Source organism: Takifugu flavidus, chromosome 7, assembly GCF_003711565.1.
Source record: "Takifugu flavidus isolate HTHZ2018 chromosome 7, ASM371156v2, whole genome shotgun sequence".
NCBI classification, from domain to species: domain Eukaryota; kingdom Metazoa; phylum Chordata; class Actinopteri; order Tetraodontiformes; family Tetraodontidae; genus Takifugu; species Takifugu flavidus.
This window is the reverse complement of record NC_079526.1, coordinates 2,814,099-2,832,229: the sequence shown is the minus strand read 5'-3', so window position 1 is coordinate 2,832,229 and position 18,131 is coordinate 2,814,099. Positions and strand designations below refer to the sequence as shown.

Sequence of the window (18,131 nt, the reverse complement as noted above, 5' to 3'; positions counted from 1 at the left end):
TAGTTGTGAGTTATGGCCATAGAACTACTGTTGAGCATGATTAAAGAGTTTTCAGCTGTTCGATGATTTAAACAGGCATGTTGATTGAATAAAGCTGCACTCAAAACATTGAAAAAAAGAATATCATGAAGTCCAAATCTAATCCCGACTGAATAATTACAGTGGATATAATTCATGACAACAAAATTACACAGCACAAATAGAAGGGAAATGGTATGTTGATGGCCTCAGTAGGGACATGGCTACAGACGGTGGCTCCCTTGCTCTGTCTTAAGGCCACTTTCACGCTGCACAAAAATAGCGCATCGTCCTGAGCACTGGGAAAGTGTTCTCGCGGCATTTTGTTTGTTCATCTACGACCAAATTAGGTCGCCTGCAACATGAAAGCGCCCAGCGTCATCCAGCTAAATTACCCAAAGACGTCAAAGTAGCTGCCTGTCGCATTGATTTTTTTCCCCACTGGACAGCCTGTGAACAAAGGCCGATTGTTCAGACTGACTGAAAATAATAGCACAGCCCCTGTGGTCACGGTTACAGTATTTAACAAGAAATGTTGGGGTTCCGGTTTGAGTAATTATTTCTTTCAGTAGGTGCTTTTTAAAACGTTAAGGACAGTTCTGTAAGACAGTTAACGATATACTGACTTCTTGTGCAACCTCAGTGTTTGCAACCACTGATGTAAAGATACTGCAGGATCAAAAGAAGAATCAGAATTTTCTTTGCTTTTGCCTGCTTTATTGTGCAAATTCAGATTACAAACAATTCAACAACAAAAAAGCAATAATTAAAAAGTAGAACAAGAACAAGCAAGCCAAAAAAAAATCACTTGTTCCAGGTCAAACCAGTTTGAGGATCTATAAAAGGCTGCAGTGTTGCACTGTGAATGAATAGATCAGATATAATTATCAGTGATAAAGAAGCAATTGTACTTAGAAAAACCCAAACACATGCACATGTTCAAATACGTATACCTATAAAAATAGAATACACATACTAATGTCCTATATCTTCTTGTGTTTACTCTATTGTTCTACATTAACACACTCAATTATCACTCAATACTTCTAATCATTGCTAAGGTATTACTGTACAAAACCTACAGTTGGTACTAATGTGACTGTTATCTGGATGTTCAAGCATCACCCAACAATCAATCCATTCATTTTTTTAAACAGAGTTTATGCCAAATGGAGGCAGCAAATTTCATTGTACAAGTGGCATGCAATGACAATAAAGGCATCTATTCTAATCAGGATCACGGGAGGTGATGGAGTATATCTCAGCAGTCACCAGGCGAGAAGCAGGAATCCACCCTGAGCGGGTCCACACGGTCACATGGGGGGAACTTCACAGAACCCAGTGTTCATGTTGTGGGACTACAGAACACAAGGCAAGAGATGGAATCATTGGAATCACTTGGAAGTCTGTAAGTATGGAGTCCAGGCCCCATTTCTAAGGGCTCGGTTTGCCTTGCCATCAGTAAGTCACAGTAAGCCAAGAGTGGTGAATGTTGGACGGCAGGGCTGCCCTTTATCACCAGTTCTGTTCATATGTTTTATGGATGAAAATTCTAGGTATAGTCAGGGACTGGAAAGAGTCCATTTTGGGAACCACAGGGTTTCATCTCTGCTTTTTGCAGGTGATGCTTCCCTGTTGGCCTCATCAAGCTGGGACCTTCGGCATGTACTGGGGTGGTTTTCAGCCAAGTGTGAAGCAGCTGGGATGCAAATCAGCCCCTCCAAGAGCGGCTTGTCCTATCCGGGGTTGGTTGAGAGGTCCTGCCTCAAGTGGAGACATACAGTAAGTGGAGTCATGTCGAGATCGACATCACAAGTGGGGGTGAGATTGACAGGCCTCTACAGTTGTGCAGTCGGTGTACTGGGCTGTTGCGGTGAACAAAGACATGAGTTGGAAGGCGAAGCTCTTGATTTACTCTTGATCACTCTCCCCTATGGTCATTAAATTTGGGTCATGACTGAGAGGACAAGAATGTGGCCAAAATTAGTGTCCTTCGCATTGTAGCTGGGTGCATCCTTAGAGATTGGGCGACTCAGTCATCCAGGAGGAGCTTTCAACAGAGCCACTGTTCCCTGGCACCGAGAGGCATCAGCTGAGGTGACTCAGGTCTCTGTTTCAAATATCCCCTGGATGAATTCCCAGGGTGGTTTTCCAGGTATTTCCCATTGGCAGGAAAGCCCCGAGGTAGACCCAGGTCATGCTGGAGAGACTTTTCCACTAGTACCTACTCAGCAAGACTAAACTCAGCACAGTACACTTAAGAGGTTGTTCCACTCAGGGTACCAGGGCCGAGTGAGTACTCTTGTTAGCACCTTCTCAACTGGGGCTCCAAGTGTGCCTCTCATCATCCGTGGACCTGTAATACCGAGCATTTGCCAGAAGAGGGCGGGCTAGTAGCAGTTATTCGTGACCAGCACGCTCTCCCACCAAACATGCTTATAAGATTCCAACAAGAACGCCTCCACAGCCAATGTTAATGGGAACTAAAGTATTGCAAGGATTGTCTGTGTGTGTGTGTGTGTGTGTGTGTGTGTGTGTGTGTGTGTGTGTGTGTGTGTGTGTGTCAGTCAGTTCTGTCGCATGTTTTAATGGTACGAGTCTCAGTGTTGCTCTTTGCACTGCAGTTGTGCTGCTGAACTTATATCAGCCTCAGCAAGGCTTTTGTTTGTTTGCTCTTTTTTCAGTTTTCATCTGCCCACTCGAAGAACCTCAAGGTAATCAGCCTTACATAATCGCAGGAAATACCTTATTGGCATCCACCTCTCTGTTCTTGGCTTGCGTAACTCTCCAAAAGCAAAGCTCCTCTCAGCGAATCTGGTCTTTTGGGTGGATATCAGATTTGTTTGAAGCTACGATGAGACACATAAAATCTTTCTTCTCGTGCTGTTTCTCGAGACAAATTGTATTTGTGTTTTCCACAATTGTTATTTTTCATGAAATGTGATCAGGCATTTGGACATGTCTATTATGATGGATCATAATGTACACTAATGTGCTATATAACTGAGTGCCCATTACCTTTGGCATATTCCCTTGAGATACACTCTTCCAGTATTTATACTTCAGCAGCAAGAGGTCTCATATCTCCACCCCATATTCCAGTGTGGATGAAATCTAAAATCTAAATGGAAAGGACAATCAAACTTTCAAGCCTGAAGATGAGACTGAAAGAGATGTGATTTATAATAATATAATATTGTGATACCGTTCCAAATGGATCAAGAATGCTTTTGAGAATCACCACCAGGTTTTTCCAGCATCATCTGGGGTTGGTGCCAGGGTGGTTATTAATAAATGTATGCCGCCGCTAAGAAAAGACCCCGATACAAGAAAATGAGATGACAGATCTGTGGAGCTGTAAAGAGCAAGTGGCATAAGGAAATTCAACTGGACTTTCTTTAGTTTTTCCAAAGATGTTTATCCAACAGACTTCTTCAGTTCTAAATTAACTGGACTAACTGGATTCATGCAAATGCCAACGGCCACCAACAACCACTAACGACAGCATTTCAGTAAACCAGCAAAGTATATATAACTCTGGGGTTCCCAGCCGTTAATTTAGAAATAGAGAAGCCTAGTTAGTTAGTTAGAAGAAGAAAATGGACAGAGGTTGGGGTTTGGGTGTGTCTGACAAGGGCTATAGACGACATAGCTGCAAACACCAGGCATTGTGATGCTGTGGACGATGTTTTCCTGGGACATCTTGGGCCCTGCCATCCACATGCATGGTGCATTATCATGGATCTACCTATAAGCACCCTTGGCTATGTTCTCTAGCTGCCACAAGGTAAAAAATGTTCAGATAATGTTTGAGGAGCACAATCTCCAGTTTATTTGTATCTGCTTGTGACCTATTCATACCACAGCACACTGTCAAGATTTCAGAATCTTCAGATTTCTCAATGTCAATTATTGCGTGATAAATGTCTTTGTATCATCATTTGTGTAAAAGAATCAGTTTCACTGCGTTGTGAGTTGACATAGGTTTGCCTATTGTTAGCTTCCTTTCAATGCTCAAGGTCCTTTGTGGTTGAGCGGTTGCTATGATTTGTCTTTCCTGTGGAAGGTATCTTGAGTGCGACTTTCCCGAAACAACAAATCGGGAATCACCGGGGCCCTCGGGAGGACATGTAAACCAAAGGGCAGATTTGTGGTTATAATTGTGTTTATTTCATGCTCACATGTTAGGACAGAACTTCATACCTGCTGTTTTTCATTGTGGCTCAGAATTACTGACTGGTAAATAGAAATGTGATTTTTCAAATTCAATATATATATATATATATATATATATATATATATATATATAATATATATATATATATATTATATATATATATATTAAACTATAATTAAACTGTGAAAATGTACACCAAAACGTCTTAATCCAAAGCTAAAATATGTGGCTTGTCACCAGAAATGGCTTCAAGGAGCCATAGTGGATCTAAAAGAATGTAAGCAGAACCAAATTACCATTTCTACATTTATCGCCACTGTTTCATAAATAGGCTGCCGCTGAGTAACTGGGGAAAAGCTGGGTGGAACATTTTAGGAAGTGTAGCCCATCCTCCTGTATTGCCCGACCGCCCCTGAACACATCGCAGCCAGCGCGACGCTTCCCGCTGCATCGCAGCCGCGCAGCATCCAGACGCGCTCAGCCGACACGTTCAGAGATGTTTCACGGTGGCCACATTTGGACACTAAGCTTAAGAGGCGTTGCCTGACACCGTAGTGACTGCACGACTGAGTTTCTTCCTCCAGCGGCGTTTTGTGACATGTCCTGCATTTGCCATGGCAAGAGATCCGTTTTCATGGGGCTTCTTCAGAAAGCTTCTGTACATCCAGGTAGGAAATCCCGGTTCACTTCGAGTCCAGCAGGGAACCTATCGGGACTATTTCTCATGAAACCACCCTGTTACGGTCGTGACTGACTATAGCCTATATCATTTACCTTCACGTCTCCTGGATAGATGACATTTGCACGTATTTGTGTGTGTGCGGGGTTTTTTGGGGGGGGGGGGGGGGGGTGACTGAATCATAGAAGTCAAACATCCCCTTGAAACCCGTTGCTGTAGCAACTACATCCATTTATATCTAGCTGAATCAGCCATCAGGGAGTAATTTTAAGCGGAAAAAAGTTTTGATTTTATATGAACGCCATTGCGGTTGCCCTGCTTCCCTTTTCCCCCCCTCCCTCTACTATATATATACAGTTTGTGTCACTCACGCACTTCAGAGCCAGGAAACAGTTCAAATCTTACAAAAATGATATTAAATCATTGTATATAGTTATGTGTAATAGAATCACAGGAGGAGAGGATGAAGGGTATCAGCTAACAGCTGGATGTAGGTAAAATCAACAGTAGCATTCTAGATAAGTGAAGTTCAACTCCAAACTCCCTCAAGGACACATGGAGGTCCTGGAAACCCAAATTTAGATTGTATAGAATCGATCATCCTGAACATTTCCTTGCTGACAGGAATGGTATGAAATCTCGTTTGTTATTAGATAATCTCTGGCTAGTCTCCCTAATTCTGGTTTAAACGTCTCCATTTCTGCTCAGAGACAGAAACTGTCAAACCTAATGTAAAGCAGGAAAAGCAGCCAGTCTCCAGGGACAGCGAGCGGCGTGGCTACGTTTTCTAGGCCACCTCAGCCTTCTAGTGACAACAGAAGCTGTCATTCACCGATCCTTGGAGAGCGGCTTCTCACACTGAAACAAGGACACCGATCAGGCTCATTTTGCCTCATAAAACAAGTTTTTGTGTATGAACTCGGTTCGTATGGGTATTTCTGTATAAACCCACTAACCGAGTTGGACTAGACTGATCAATGCTTTCTATATTTACACTAGAAATTCCCCTACTTTATCGGTCATATTCACATCATTGTACTTTTGCCAGCCTCAGTGGTGTCTGTGATGGACTACTTCCGCCGGCTGCGACATCAACCTTGTTAGAAACGCATTGGAACTGCTTCTGCCTCTTAATGTGATATACACACTGGCCACATGCATTATCTCAGCCCTGCAGTTGCGACTGTCGTCGCTTATAAATGACTACCAACTTGATCTGCGTCCATAAGCTGTTTTTTTTCCTCCATTAGGGAAAAGAGACTTTATAACAAATTGACTTGAATCAGGCCAAATGCATGCTAGCAGCCCCCTTTTGGATATTTTGCACACAACAGGGGGGTATTTCCCCTGGCAGGAAGCTGCAGTCCTAGTAGGAATAACACGTTGCTATTGTTTGTGTGCGATGCCTTTCAGAAATTAGCTTTAGAGAATGACGGCAGCCTGAACAACTTCTGACAATGTTCTTAAGATGCTGCGCCGCGTGTTGGGGGTGTTGGTGGTGGTGGGTCGCCCGCTGTCTGGACAGTGATGAGTCAGATCTTTGTAGCGTCTGTGGAAACAGCGTGACATCCTTCCCCCTCCGGCACCGTCGAGTTGAGAGGCAAAGCGCTCCTGCCTTCCACGTTAACGACGTCGCCCGCTGAATACCTGTGACAGACGGCACATATCTCCTCTTCTTCACCCCCCCCTTCCCATCTTTTGGTTCTGTATTTTCACGTCCTTCTCGGCTCTGCACAGCATCCCATCAATCCAGCAACCTCTGGGGGATAGCTTTATAACCATGCATAATGAATGAGTTTGTAGGCTGCAAAAAAAACAAAAACGAAGTGTCTGATCAGCTTCAATCTGCCTTAGTTGCTCCACATCAACACAGCACACACGTACTTGATGCTTCCAGGGTTCAATTATTTAAGCACATTGCCTCACAGTGCTACGTGGGTGGTGTGGAGGAGCAACCAGATCACAGCAGATGTTCTTTTCCGCCCACCTCAGCACACAGCCGCAGCTCCTAGTCGGTCTCTAATTAATAGCTGTCACTGGAGCCACAATCAATATCTCCTCATTAGCCATGTTTGCGTAACTCTCCCCTCACAAACAGTCAATACATAATTCCAGAGATCAAAAAAAAGAAAAAAAAAAAGATCTAGGCAGAGTTGAAACGTGAGCCACAAACTATTGATTTGAAAGCGGCCAGTCATACTTTTGGTCCCCCCACAGACATTATTTCCATAATGCTTTTGCCGTGGATGCATCTCACCACGGGAAAATCAATGCGAGGCACATGCAGCACTTATTGTGCGGTCACTGCTGTTAAATTTTCTGCAGGCCTGCCTGGTCAGATTAGTTAGTAAACCGATCAATGAGTAAAGAGGCAGAACCCACAACAGTGCAGCTAATATTGCTACTCGTTAAAAAGTGATGCTTAATGTCAATGAGATCAACCAGAATATGACGTCATGTCCAAGCAGAAGATCCAGTGAATGGTTGTAAAATGAAGCTTCACTGTTGTGGGTTCTGCCTCTTTACTCATTTGGTTTGCATCTTTAAAGCAGTGTGAGATGGAGAGCCACTGCATATGGACAAATCAGATTACAGGGTGGCACACGGGCCAAATAAATGCTTGAAATTCAGCTGTGGAGAACCAGGAAATGGATGGAAGCGCTGTCAGACTCTAATGGAATCACTGCTGTAGGAATGGAAGTAAGGCCTGCATCTTATGCTTCTAAGTGGAACATTCTTATCCTAGATAAGTAAGAAAAGGGTGATCACACATTCTTTAAACTAAGATTTGATCAACCAACAAGCTCTGACAAAGATGTCAGAGAAAAAGAGAGAATGAGATAGCGTGAGAGGGAGTAAAAAAAAAAGGTAGTGAAACAGGCAGAAGGTGGAGGAAGTTTGTCCTCTTTGTCAATAACATGGTGCAGAAGCCATTAATAGATGACAAGAAGGACTTAATTTCGCAGGGGGATTAAATTTACAGCTCTAACTAGATTAACCTGAGTTATTAGCTGGAAAATTAGACAGAAAATCCAATAAAGTTGCTTAAGAGTTTATTACTCTCTATAAACTTTCAATTCTTATTAAAGAGTGTAACAAAAACAATGATGATGAATTAACTTTGAATTGAATTCTCTCCATTTTAGGCACATTCTTCTCCAATATCGAATTTTGTGGCAAGTGAAATTTTTGGGATCTCGTGCAAATAATAATAATAATAGTTATAAAGCAATCAAAGTATCAAACCAGCAGACAAATTACTCAGTCAGCATGCTCACTACACAAACCTTACATATACTGTATGTAACTAGTTACAAGCTCCATGTTTTCATTGAATTTCTGCAAATAAACAAACTTCACTGTCCTCTAATTTTATCTGGTCTCTTTGCTTTTATAAAATATGCAAATGCACCTCAACAAAACAAATAAACAGTTCAAATTTGCCTCCATACAGTCGAGTGTAGCTTTAAAGTAGCGGGACAGCAACCTGCTCTGGAGCGCCGTCGTCTCAAACATGTTTCTTTTCTTTGTTCCAGGCCAGATTCTCCTACCTCCACATGAAATACCTGTTCTTCTCATGGCTGGCAGTGTTCGTGGGCAGCTGGATAGTCTATGTTGAGTACTCATCCTACACAGAACTGTGTCGCGGGCACGAGTGCAAAAATTCAATAGTCAGTATCTTATTAGCCTCTTCCAAAGCTGCGGCCTCCTGTCGTTCACCTAGTATCCCTTCTTCTTCTCTCCAAGTGTGACAAATACAGACGGGGGCTCATCGACGGCTCGGCCTGCAGCAGCCTGTGCGAGAAGAGCACTTTGTATCTGGGGAAGTGCTTCACTACCAAACCAATAAGCCAGGTCAGGACCTGCCTCCACACACACACACACTTACAGTTTCTAATCCAGCTGCACCTCAGGGCTGGTTTTGTACATTTTAGGTGTATACTGGAAGCTGGGGAGACCTGGAGGGCGTGATTAAGTGCCAGATGGGGGAGGCCCATCGTTATGATTTGGAAAATCAAGTGGAACCCAGAAAAGAGGCTGCGGGCTTCAACAAACCCTCCAAAGGGACTTCAGTGGAGAAATTCAGAGAGATGATCCTCCACCACCTAAAGGTTAAAGACTCGTGCGACACAAAGTTCTCCCAATGTTCTTCTTTTAATGGTTTTCTCATCTATAACAGTCCAAAGTGGGGGATCAGGCCAACCTTGCAGACCTGGCGGCTCAGGTTTTATCCATAACAGACGCCAATAAGGACGGACACATCTCCCTGCCAGAGGCTCACTCCACGTGGGCTCTGCTGCAGCTCAACGAGTTCCTGCTGGTCTTGGTCCTGCAAGACAGAGAGCACACACCCAAGCTACTGGGCTTCTGCGGAGACCTGTACGTGATGGAGAAGGTGCCGTACTCCCCCCTGTATGGGATCAGTCTGCCCTGGATCCTGGAGGCGTGGATCCCGGCAGGCCTGCGCCACAGTATGGATCAGTGGTTCACGCCTTCCTGGCCTTTCAAGGCCAAAATCTCGATTGGACTGCTGGAACTGGTGGAGGACGTTTTTCACGGTACATTCGGCAGCTTCCTCATGTGCGACATGAGCGCCAACAGCTTCGGCTATAACGACCGCCATGACCTGAAGGTGATGGATGCCAGGTACATTGTCCCCGAGGCCGTCTTCCAAGAAGACATTAGGCAACAGCGCTGTGATGTCGACCAGGACTGTCTGTACGGGGCGGACTGCCTCACTTCCTGTGACCTCACCAAGCACCGCTGCACAACAGAGGTGACCAGGCCCAACCTGGCGAAAGCCTGCGAAACCATTAAGAATTACATCCTGAGAGGCGCTCCGGCCGATGTGAGAGAGGAGCTGGAGAAGCAGCTGTACGCCTGCATCGCTCTGAAAGGCTCCACGGAACAGATGGAAATCGAGCACTCGCTCATTCTGAACAATCTAAAGACGCTGCTGTGGAAGAGAATCTCTCATACCAAAGACTCGTGAGAACCAAGCACAAAGACAGCCCAACGTTCAAGGTTTTAACCTGTTGCACAATTTCAAGGTGGCGTAATCGTATTTGAAATGGATTTTAACCTCATACAGTGGCAAATAAACACCACTTTCATACTAAATTAAAAAGTCCTAAATATTGAAGCGACCTGCCATTTTCTACAGCGACGTCGAACCAATAAATTTAACCATCCCAACTCAACCCACAGAGCTTGATTTATTTGTGCAGACCATCGGTTCTTAAAAAATAAGCGTGTACACAAGAGGATTTGACTTTTTTCATAAATTTATTGAACGATTTCTGAAGCAGATGAGCCACATCAGTCTGAAGCCTCTTGTTCCTGAGCCCGGAGGAAGCTGGCTTTCTTCTGGGCAACACGGTCTTTCCTCTGGGCCAGAGAAAGCTTGGCACGGTTCCACCTAATGTCACAACATTAATAGTATTGGCAGCCCTTCTCAACAATGCATTAGAACAGAGAAAAGCATTTCTCACCTTTTCTTCTTGACTTCTTTGGGAGGCTTCTTTTCGTGGACTGGGTTCTCACGAATGGCAGCATGAGCCTTTTTGTACATTTCTTCAATCTGAGGAAAAGATTCAATTTAATGTCAGTGATGTTCTTCTAGTGCAAAAATATTGGGACCTTCCTGCTACTTCCTAAATCAAACGCCTTTTGTTTTAAAATCCAATTAGTCACTTTCGGAAGAAATCTATTAAGTCAAGCGTGAACATTCTTCAAGGTCAAACCAAAACAGAATCCCTGCATGTTTCTAGTGAAGATCACTCAGGTTCTAGCATTACTAAGACCACACAGCAGTTTACAGCATTACAAATGTGAAAAACACATCTTTTCAGTGTTTAGTGTCACAACATCTGGCTGCTGCCTTCATAGAATGCAAAACGAATGTTCACAGATTTACCATATCAGGAGTTACTCCATTCTTGATGAAGCGGGAGAATTGCTTTTTGTACGTGTCCTCGTCCTCCTCCATCAGGTAGCTCATGTACTCGGACACGTTGATACCCATGATGTGTTTGCGATGGGCCTCGGCGTTAAACTCCTTGCTCTCAGGGTCGTATCCGGGGAAACGCTTTGTGCTATAGAATATATAAGAGGAAATGGGTAAACAACAACACTTTCACCACACTTTAAGGGTATATATATATATAATAGTGCTGCATTCAAGCGAAATACAAAGCTGTGGAGTGTGGAGACGACATGTCAGAGAGCTTTAGTGTCACTATATAGACTGTTGAAAATATTGACGGAGCCAAAAATGTGTCACGACTAATGTGTGAGAAATGATTCCTAAGTAGCGCCTTCAATCTGTTGAATTACAGTGTGCAGAACACACTAACACAAATGCTTGATAACATGCACATCAATCAAAACTGTCAATTCAGAAGTCGTTTGCAGTCCCCATCAGCCAGTAAGCACTCAAGAATTCAATAAGCAGGAAGCAGCATTATGCTGTGATTGTACCCATCAGCACCAGAGGCTCAGTCTGAGCTGGGGAAAACTCTGGAGGTTTAGTAAACTACTGTCAGTCAGGCTCCCCTTCATGAAAGCTGCTTTAAAAAATAAAAATTTAAAAAGTTTTGTGGCAACAATACTGGGCAAATGACAGTTTAGCAGGTTGCATCAATTATTAGCATATGGTCTTTTAGACCGTTGGACTACTAAAAGCAACATGCATGAGTTCGTCATCATCAGGACAACGTCTAAAGATTAGCAACAACTTGGTATTTACAAAAGTATGCTGAAGTAGGTATGAAGTGGACTGGATAGAAAGTGGTTGAGAGGAACCACGGATGCCTGGTTGGGAAACAATTCCCAAAGCATGAGGACTTATTATTTTTATTTATCTTATTCTAGTGTGGTCTTCTTTATGTTGAATGTCGCAGCGTCTCACCAAGACAAATTCCTAGTTTGTGTAATACTGTGTATTACATGAACAATGGCAATAAATCTGCTTCTGATTCTGGAGAGATGCTGAACCCTTGACCTATAGTTCAGGCGTTTACATGATCATAAGCAATATTCCTCACCACTGCATCAAAGTTTCACACAAATTAGTCAGTTAATACAAATTGTATTATAAGTATGACAGGTTACCTGTGTGGGATGGACAGGCCTCCATCCACAGCTCCCTTAACTGCACCAAATACTTTGTTGCCTGTGGTGGTTCTTGCAAGTCCAGCATCCAGATAGCAGGTAAAAGCACCTGGCTGACCATCAATGCTCTCCACATTGAATTCCTCACCGGTCACCTCAACCTGGCCTTCATACACCTTATCCAGGCCAAACTTGTTCAGCAGCTGAAGTGATGAAACGGGAAGCATTTCACATTTGAATTGGATTCATAAGACTTCTTACAGCCAAGAACGTCTCTTTAAGAGAACTCCTAAATTGCCAGTAACACAAAATAGTTGTCAGGATGCAGAAGTTTGTACAAAAAGTTCGAAACTTACTCGGCGAGCCAGCAGCAAACCGGTGCAATAGGCGGCTGCGTAATTAGTCAAGCCCACGGAGACGCCGTATTTTGGCAGCTCGTGTGAATAGGCGGCACACACGATCATGTCACCCTCGATCTTGGCATAGGCAATCTGGAACACAACATTAAATTTACCTAAATCAAAATCTGTGTCTAGAGAAGGAACCATAATTCAGCTTTCATGATTGTCATAACTGTTGCCATGTCAGAGTGATGGCAGTTATCGGATAAGTGGATGAATAAATAAATTTGGGGGTCACACAGGTCTTTTAGTCATCGTTTACTCCATTAATCTCAGGCATGCTCACCTGGCAGACGATGTCCCGGTTGGAGAAACGGACAATCATCCGGTACTTGGGTGTGTTGTACTTGTTCTTATCCTGTACGACAAGGCGCTTGCGAGCAAAGTAGTCAGTCTTTCCCTCTGAAAAACACACATTTCAAATGATACGTCCACTTAAAAAAGGAACATGGTTACAAACAGGCGTCTCACCTCTCCTCCTCCTGAATTTGACCTGGTACCTCTTGAAGTAGGCCTTGTTCTTCACCACTTTCACAAAACCCTAAAAAAAAAAAAAAAAAAAAAATTGATTTAGTTGCAAACGTTGCACACCACCAACTCTACAACAGCTTGACTTGCTTTAATATAGACACTGGCCGGGCTGTCAGTGTCAAGCGTTGGATTGGGCTAACTTAGCACGCCGAACCAGGTGAGATGGTCCAGTATTAGCATAAATGCTAAACGACTTTACGATAAGCTGACAAGCGTGCGGCAATACGCTTAAAATTAAGATTTATGGATTCGATACCTAAAACACTACTACTCTTGAAAAATACCCCAGGGAAAACACAACAGCGACTGTGTACGCACAGCCATTAGGCCACGCTTAGGAAGGACCGGTGAGCATTAGCATGAATCAATCAAACTTCATCTGATAGTCAGGAGCATGTTTTGAAACGTCTGACAGCACACAGCACAACATGTACGGCTTATGTATGCATCTATTTGCATATTGGGACAAATTACAAACCATTTTGCAGTCTTTTTGTCTCCTTAAGAAGGAGCCCGGAGCCAAAGACTGGGGATTGACTCCGCTGCACTGGGAAAAAGGAAGGACGTCATGCGCATGCGCGGTAAATAACGTGTAACAGGATGGGTAGAGGAGTCGCCATACAGAGGAGGTCTGACAAGTCTGCCCTCTAGCGACGGGGAGGACACATTTCCAAAATCATTCAACTAAAAATAACAGTTTATTTTCGTTATGTATCGTATCAAACTTTTTTTTTGACGGATATGTAATTATCTCCGCCACGAAGGTTATGTGACATCTGACATCTGTCTGCGTGTTTGTGTGTCTGTCTGTAAACCAAATAACAAAAAGTCAGAAAAGGATTTTAATGAATTTTTTTTTAGTAAATGGCGCTCCCAGGTGCTTTCCTTTTAGTTAGAAATGTAATGACAGTGTTTTCAGATGACACAATGTTAATACGACACAGTGATGTGTTTCTTTCACTCCAACTGTTTGAATATTGCGAACATACAAACGTTTAAATCATATTTGAATATCTTTTGGACAGACATGCAGACACAAAATGTGTGCATGGACTCTGACTTGTTTGCCTTATAATAACTATGATTGAGTTGTGTGAGTGAGAATTTCATTGCAGTGTTTGTGACAATAACGTTCTTGAATCTTCTAGCTTCAAATTAACTATTTCATTAAAACACAAGTGATAAAAGTATATAATAATTTAAAAAGAAACTCAGATTTGACAACAATTTAAAGCATAAATTGACTAATTCGGGCTCACGACGACGGCAGCAAGTTTTACTAAACGAAGGTAATCGGACAAAAAAGAACAAACAAAATAATCACGACAACCATAATAACCAAGATAATGATAACATCGAAATTATTATTGAATATGTTTCTGATGGCAAGCAATGGTGAAAAGCATTTTAACATTTTATGATTTTGTTTAAGACTCACTCCCTTTTGTCTTTGATACATCAGTAATTTTTGATACAGAACCTTGCAGAAAGACACGTTTATCATACTAATGTCTGTGCACCATTGTGATTTGTTTTTTTCTTCTCTAAGAAGACTCCAACATTCTAAAGAATGGCTCCGTCTTTATTATTTCCATTTCAGACCATTATTTGTCGCTTGTCTCAGCTCCTTTTCAGTTGACTATATGAATAGAGGAGTGTCTGACACAGTACAAAAGATATGCGTCACCGCTGTCACACAAAACCTGAAAAGTAGGTTCACCGGCAGTTTGGAATGTGAATCCAAGCTACGTTCGTCACATTCGGTGAAATGGGGATACTTGATTGTAAGTTTCTATTGGCTGCCATGTTTGTGTGAATGTCAGGTGGATGAACCTATCAAAGGCATTCAAGTCAGCTTCTAGTTCATTACAGATCAATCGAATTTCATGTTTAATTTGTATGTATTTAGCTGTATACTCTCTTATTCCAAGGAGTAAACATCACAGAGGCTTTTCTTTTCTTGGAAGGGATCTATGTTCTGATACAAAGCATTAAGTAAAACAGCTCTGAAGCAGTACTTAACCTCTGGTCAACTCTTCCACTTTCAGGAATGATTTTCAGGTAAGTTACCACTGTTTCATTTTATATAATGACATTCTAAATCAAGGGTGTAATGAACCATATAGCACAGCACAACTCAGATATCTGAAAAGGTAGTATTTATTTATGTGCCATTTCAGCTGAGACAAACCAGCGATGAAATCCAATTGGACTCCCGTCCATCGAAACAGTTTTGTTTTCTGTTTCAGCTTAATTGACATTAATGAGTGACATTAGAAGGTAAAATGTTAACTGCACACAAACTGTGTAATCTAATGTGCTTGCACAATTCAAAGTGGTTGTAACAATTATGAAGTCAAGAAAACAAAAGATGACACTGAAAAATAAACATTGTATAATTTATCTTCCTCTCTTGAGGAAGATGCCTCCTGTTTAAAGACGTTACGGAAACGCTCAATGGACTGGGGTCGCCTGCAGTGTCACAGTATGAACACTAGATGGCAGTGTTGTATCCTGTGAATTGTTGGGATGGTGCGCATGCGCAGTGCGATGTAAACAGTTTGGTAGGCCGCCGACTGTCTGAGTTCTGCAGACGTTCGTGTACACGTATACGGCCATGGGCTGGCCCGACGAGTCAATGGGTACTAGCTAACGTGAATTAGCTGTGCGTAAACCCAGCTATGCCAGCTTAGAAAAAGCTAGCTAATGTACTCTGCCAGTCGCCGAAAAATGTCCTTTTAGGTGTTGTGTGGGGACTGCATTTTCGTGCATGGGAAGCGGACGACATTTGTTGCGGCTGGTTAAAATCGCGTCAAGGTAAAAGATGTCCTTGTGTTTTCGGGCTCTGTCTAATTGTTGGGATGAACACAAACTCACGCACCGCTCGAGTATGGCTTTATCTGTCAGCGGCGAATCTTTTGGTAGTGTCACTTAAAAGTCTCCCGTCGAAACCAACTTCTGCGCTAGATTAGTCGCAGTTCGGCGTCGTCCCCCGATGTTTCGTGTGGGCGAAGACGGCTAAATATGTCTCTTAAGTAAGGATACGCCACCCCCTTAAGGCGTTTGAATCAACTGGAAAATATGTTTTGCTTATGTTGAAAGTTTGGACAAAGTTTACGCCGGTAGTTTGGCGATAGGCGGGGGAGATTTGTGGAGGACATTCTGCAGAGCTGCCGCATCTCCATTTCAGCTCCCAACACAGGAGAACCTTAAAAGGAAGGAAAAGTCTCCTGTGAGCGCCCTTCCTCGGTTTGTGAACCTCTGTAAAGTTGGATAACTTGGATGAGACGAGCCTTCGAACTGGATACAACCCCCCCTCCCCAAAAAACCCCAAAGACATCGGCAATGAAAACGTGCAGCACCATCACTAACGCCATGTAAAGTAGAGGAAGCACCAAATTCCACTCCAACAGATTTATGATCCCATTTTAAACTCTTAAACATTGGAGATGTCATCATAATCAGACTGCATAACCCTGAAAGACTTGCGGATCGTGCCATATCTTGAAGCCCCATTTCTGCGATTGCAGTTTTTCCCACGTTTCCTGTGTATTCATGCTATTGAACAACTCTGCACTTCTTTATTTATTTTTTGTCAGTCAGCAAAATGCAACTACAACACCAGAAGCGATGATGTCAGAGGGCACACTTGTCTGTACTTGCAGCTTTAACTCCAGAAAGGCTCACAAGCTCTACCCTGATCCCTGGCTTCTGGGTAGACGTTAGGGAACGTCGACTACGTTAAGGTTCCAGGATTAATTTTAAAAAAACAGACAATTCAGGTACTGTATTTTACTAGATTTGAGCAGCAATTTAGCAAAATCAGAGACATGTGACACTACAAAGCTTAAATGCCGTACGTCGACATGGTGTAGGTGAAGTAAGGGAATGAGCATTACAACATATGGGGATGTGTCAGGGAGCTGGGGGCAGGCTGTAGGCGACCATATGCCACCCACTGACCAGGACAGTAAAGCTGACAACAACTCTCACACTGATTTGTAGTTTTAGAGCAGGTTCGCTGTTTTCTCCCATGGAATCTACCAACCGAAACCAGTAAGTCAGTAAAACCTTTGCTCCACTTTTTTCAGCACAGACCGTCTGCGTGTAAAATGTTAACCTGCGTCTCAGTCTGTCCGCACGAAATGCTGATAGCCCAGAGATGCAGAGGATAAGTGAGGCTCTCCGGGTTCGAAGCAAACGGCTTTTTATCTCAGCATGAGTGTGTTAGTATAAGCCAGGCCTGTGCTTTAATACCCCGACGCCGCACATGGAGGCGCGACTGCCTACACACGGCTAAGAGTTTGCATGTATTTAAATATGAATGCTGAAAATGTGTCACCAAAGATAATAGCTGTGGAAAATAAAACGGGGTGGAATAAAACCTGTATCTGAATGCGTGTGAGGAGGACAGGACTAATCTCCATTCTGCGTTAGCATTTTCTCAGTTCTCTGGTCGTCTTTGAGGGTTTCCTCACTGAGAATTTTCTTTATTTGGCCTTGCTGTGGGTTTCATTAGCTATGCACCCTGCGTCTCGGGGCCGCTTTTCAGGCGAACAAAAGCAGAAACGATCTCTGTCTCCAGGATTTATAGAGACGCTCTGCTTCAGCTGGCTGTGCGTGCTAGCTGGAAGTCTTTCAGGCCACCTGGACACAGTTGGATCCCTCAAAACATGGTCGTCTCACTGGGATAATTAGAGTTTAGAGCTGCTTCTTGAATGTAGTTTTGCACAGTGGATTGGACAGTGTTTCAACAGTTGTGGATGAAATAATACAGTTAGAGTGAATAATGGAGCCAATGGGGACATTGATTTAGGTCCTTAATTTAGTCTTAAATGGTATTTAATATTAAAGTGACTTGTATTTATAATTGTTTTTGGATTTTTAAATCATCGTCATAGTCTTGAAAAAGTCTTGTCTCTGGTTAGTTCATAGAAATTGCCAGTGTGGGAGGAAGCCTCCTGTTCTTAGATCCTCTTGATTTTAAAACAAAAACACAAAGCTAGCTGGGTGCAGTGGTGCATGCAAAGGTCTTTGCAGGCTGAGAATTCAGCCTTTCACACTAGTATCATGGCTCTCACCTTTCTTGATAGATATTGTTTGGTATGTCTATACTCCCTGTCATAGTTTATTTGTCTTCACGTGGATACATATTCATTGGCTGCTGGGCAACGTAAACATCTTAAACTTTAACCATCCGCTTGGCCATTCT

At 43.0% G+C, this 18,131-nt stretch overlaps 2 protein-coding genes across 3 annotated transcripts; one reads left to right on the top strand and one right to left on the bottom strand.

The window, feature by feature from the left end:
• The first annotated feature begins 4,594 nt into the window (after window positions 1–4,594).
• On the top strand, window positions 4,595–10,075 carry dipk1ab (divergent protein kinase domain 1Ab). 2 transcript variants are annotated; one of them, XM_057038439.1, is made up of 5 exons: window positions 4,595–4,863; window positions 8,411–8,488; window positions 8,622–8,729; window positions 8,810–8,986; window positions 9,055–10,075. In XM_057038439.1, exons 1-5 carry the CDS (start codon window positions 4,810–4,812, stop codon window positions 9,865–9,867), a joined length of 1,230 nt encoding a protein of 409 aa, XP_056894419.1. In that variant the 5' UTR covers window positions 4,595–4,809; the 3' UTR covers window positions 9,868–10,075. The 2 variants fall into 2 exon arrangements, with proteins under 2 accessions (XP_056894419.1, XP_056894418.1); XM_057038438.1 differs by having other exon boundaries at window positions 4,596–4,863; window positions 8,411–8,545.
• Window positions 10,076–10,141: 66 nt separating this feature from the next.
• Window positions 10,142–16,787, bottom strand: rpl5b (ribosomal protein L5b). Its single transcript, XM_057038946.1, has 9 exons — window positions 16,780–16,787; window positions 13,398–13,566; window positions 12,860–12,929; window positions 12,675–12,790; window positions 12,344–12,478; window positions 11,988–12,190; window positions 10,792–10,969; window positions 10,367–10,455; window positions 10,142–10,293 (listed from the first exon to the last, which is right to left on the bottom strand). Exons 1-9 carry the CDS (start codon window positions 16,785–16,787, stop codon window positions 10,194–10,196), a joined length of 1,068 nt encoding a protein of 355 aa, XP_056894926.1. The 3' UTR covers window positions 10,142–10,193.
• Between the last annotated feature and the right edge of the window lie 1,344 nt (window positions 16,788–18,131).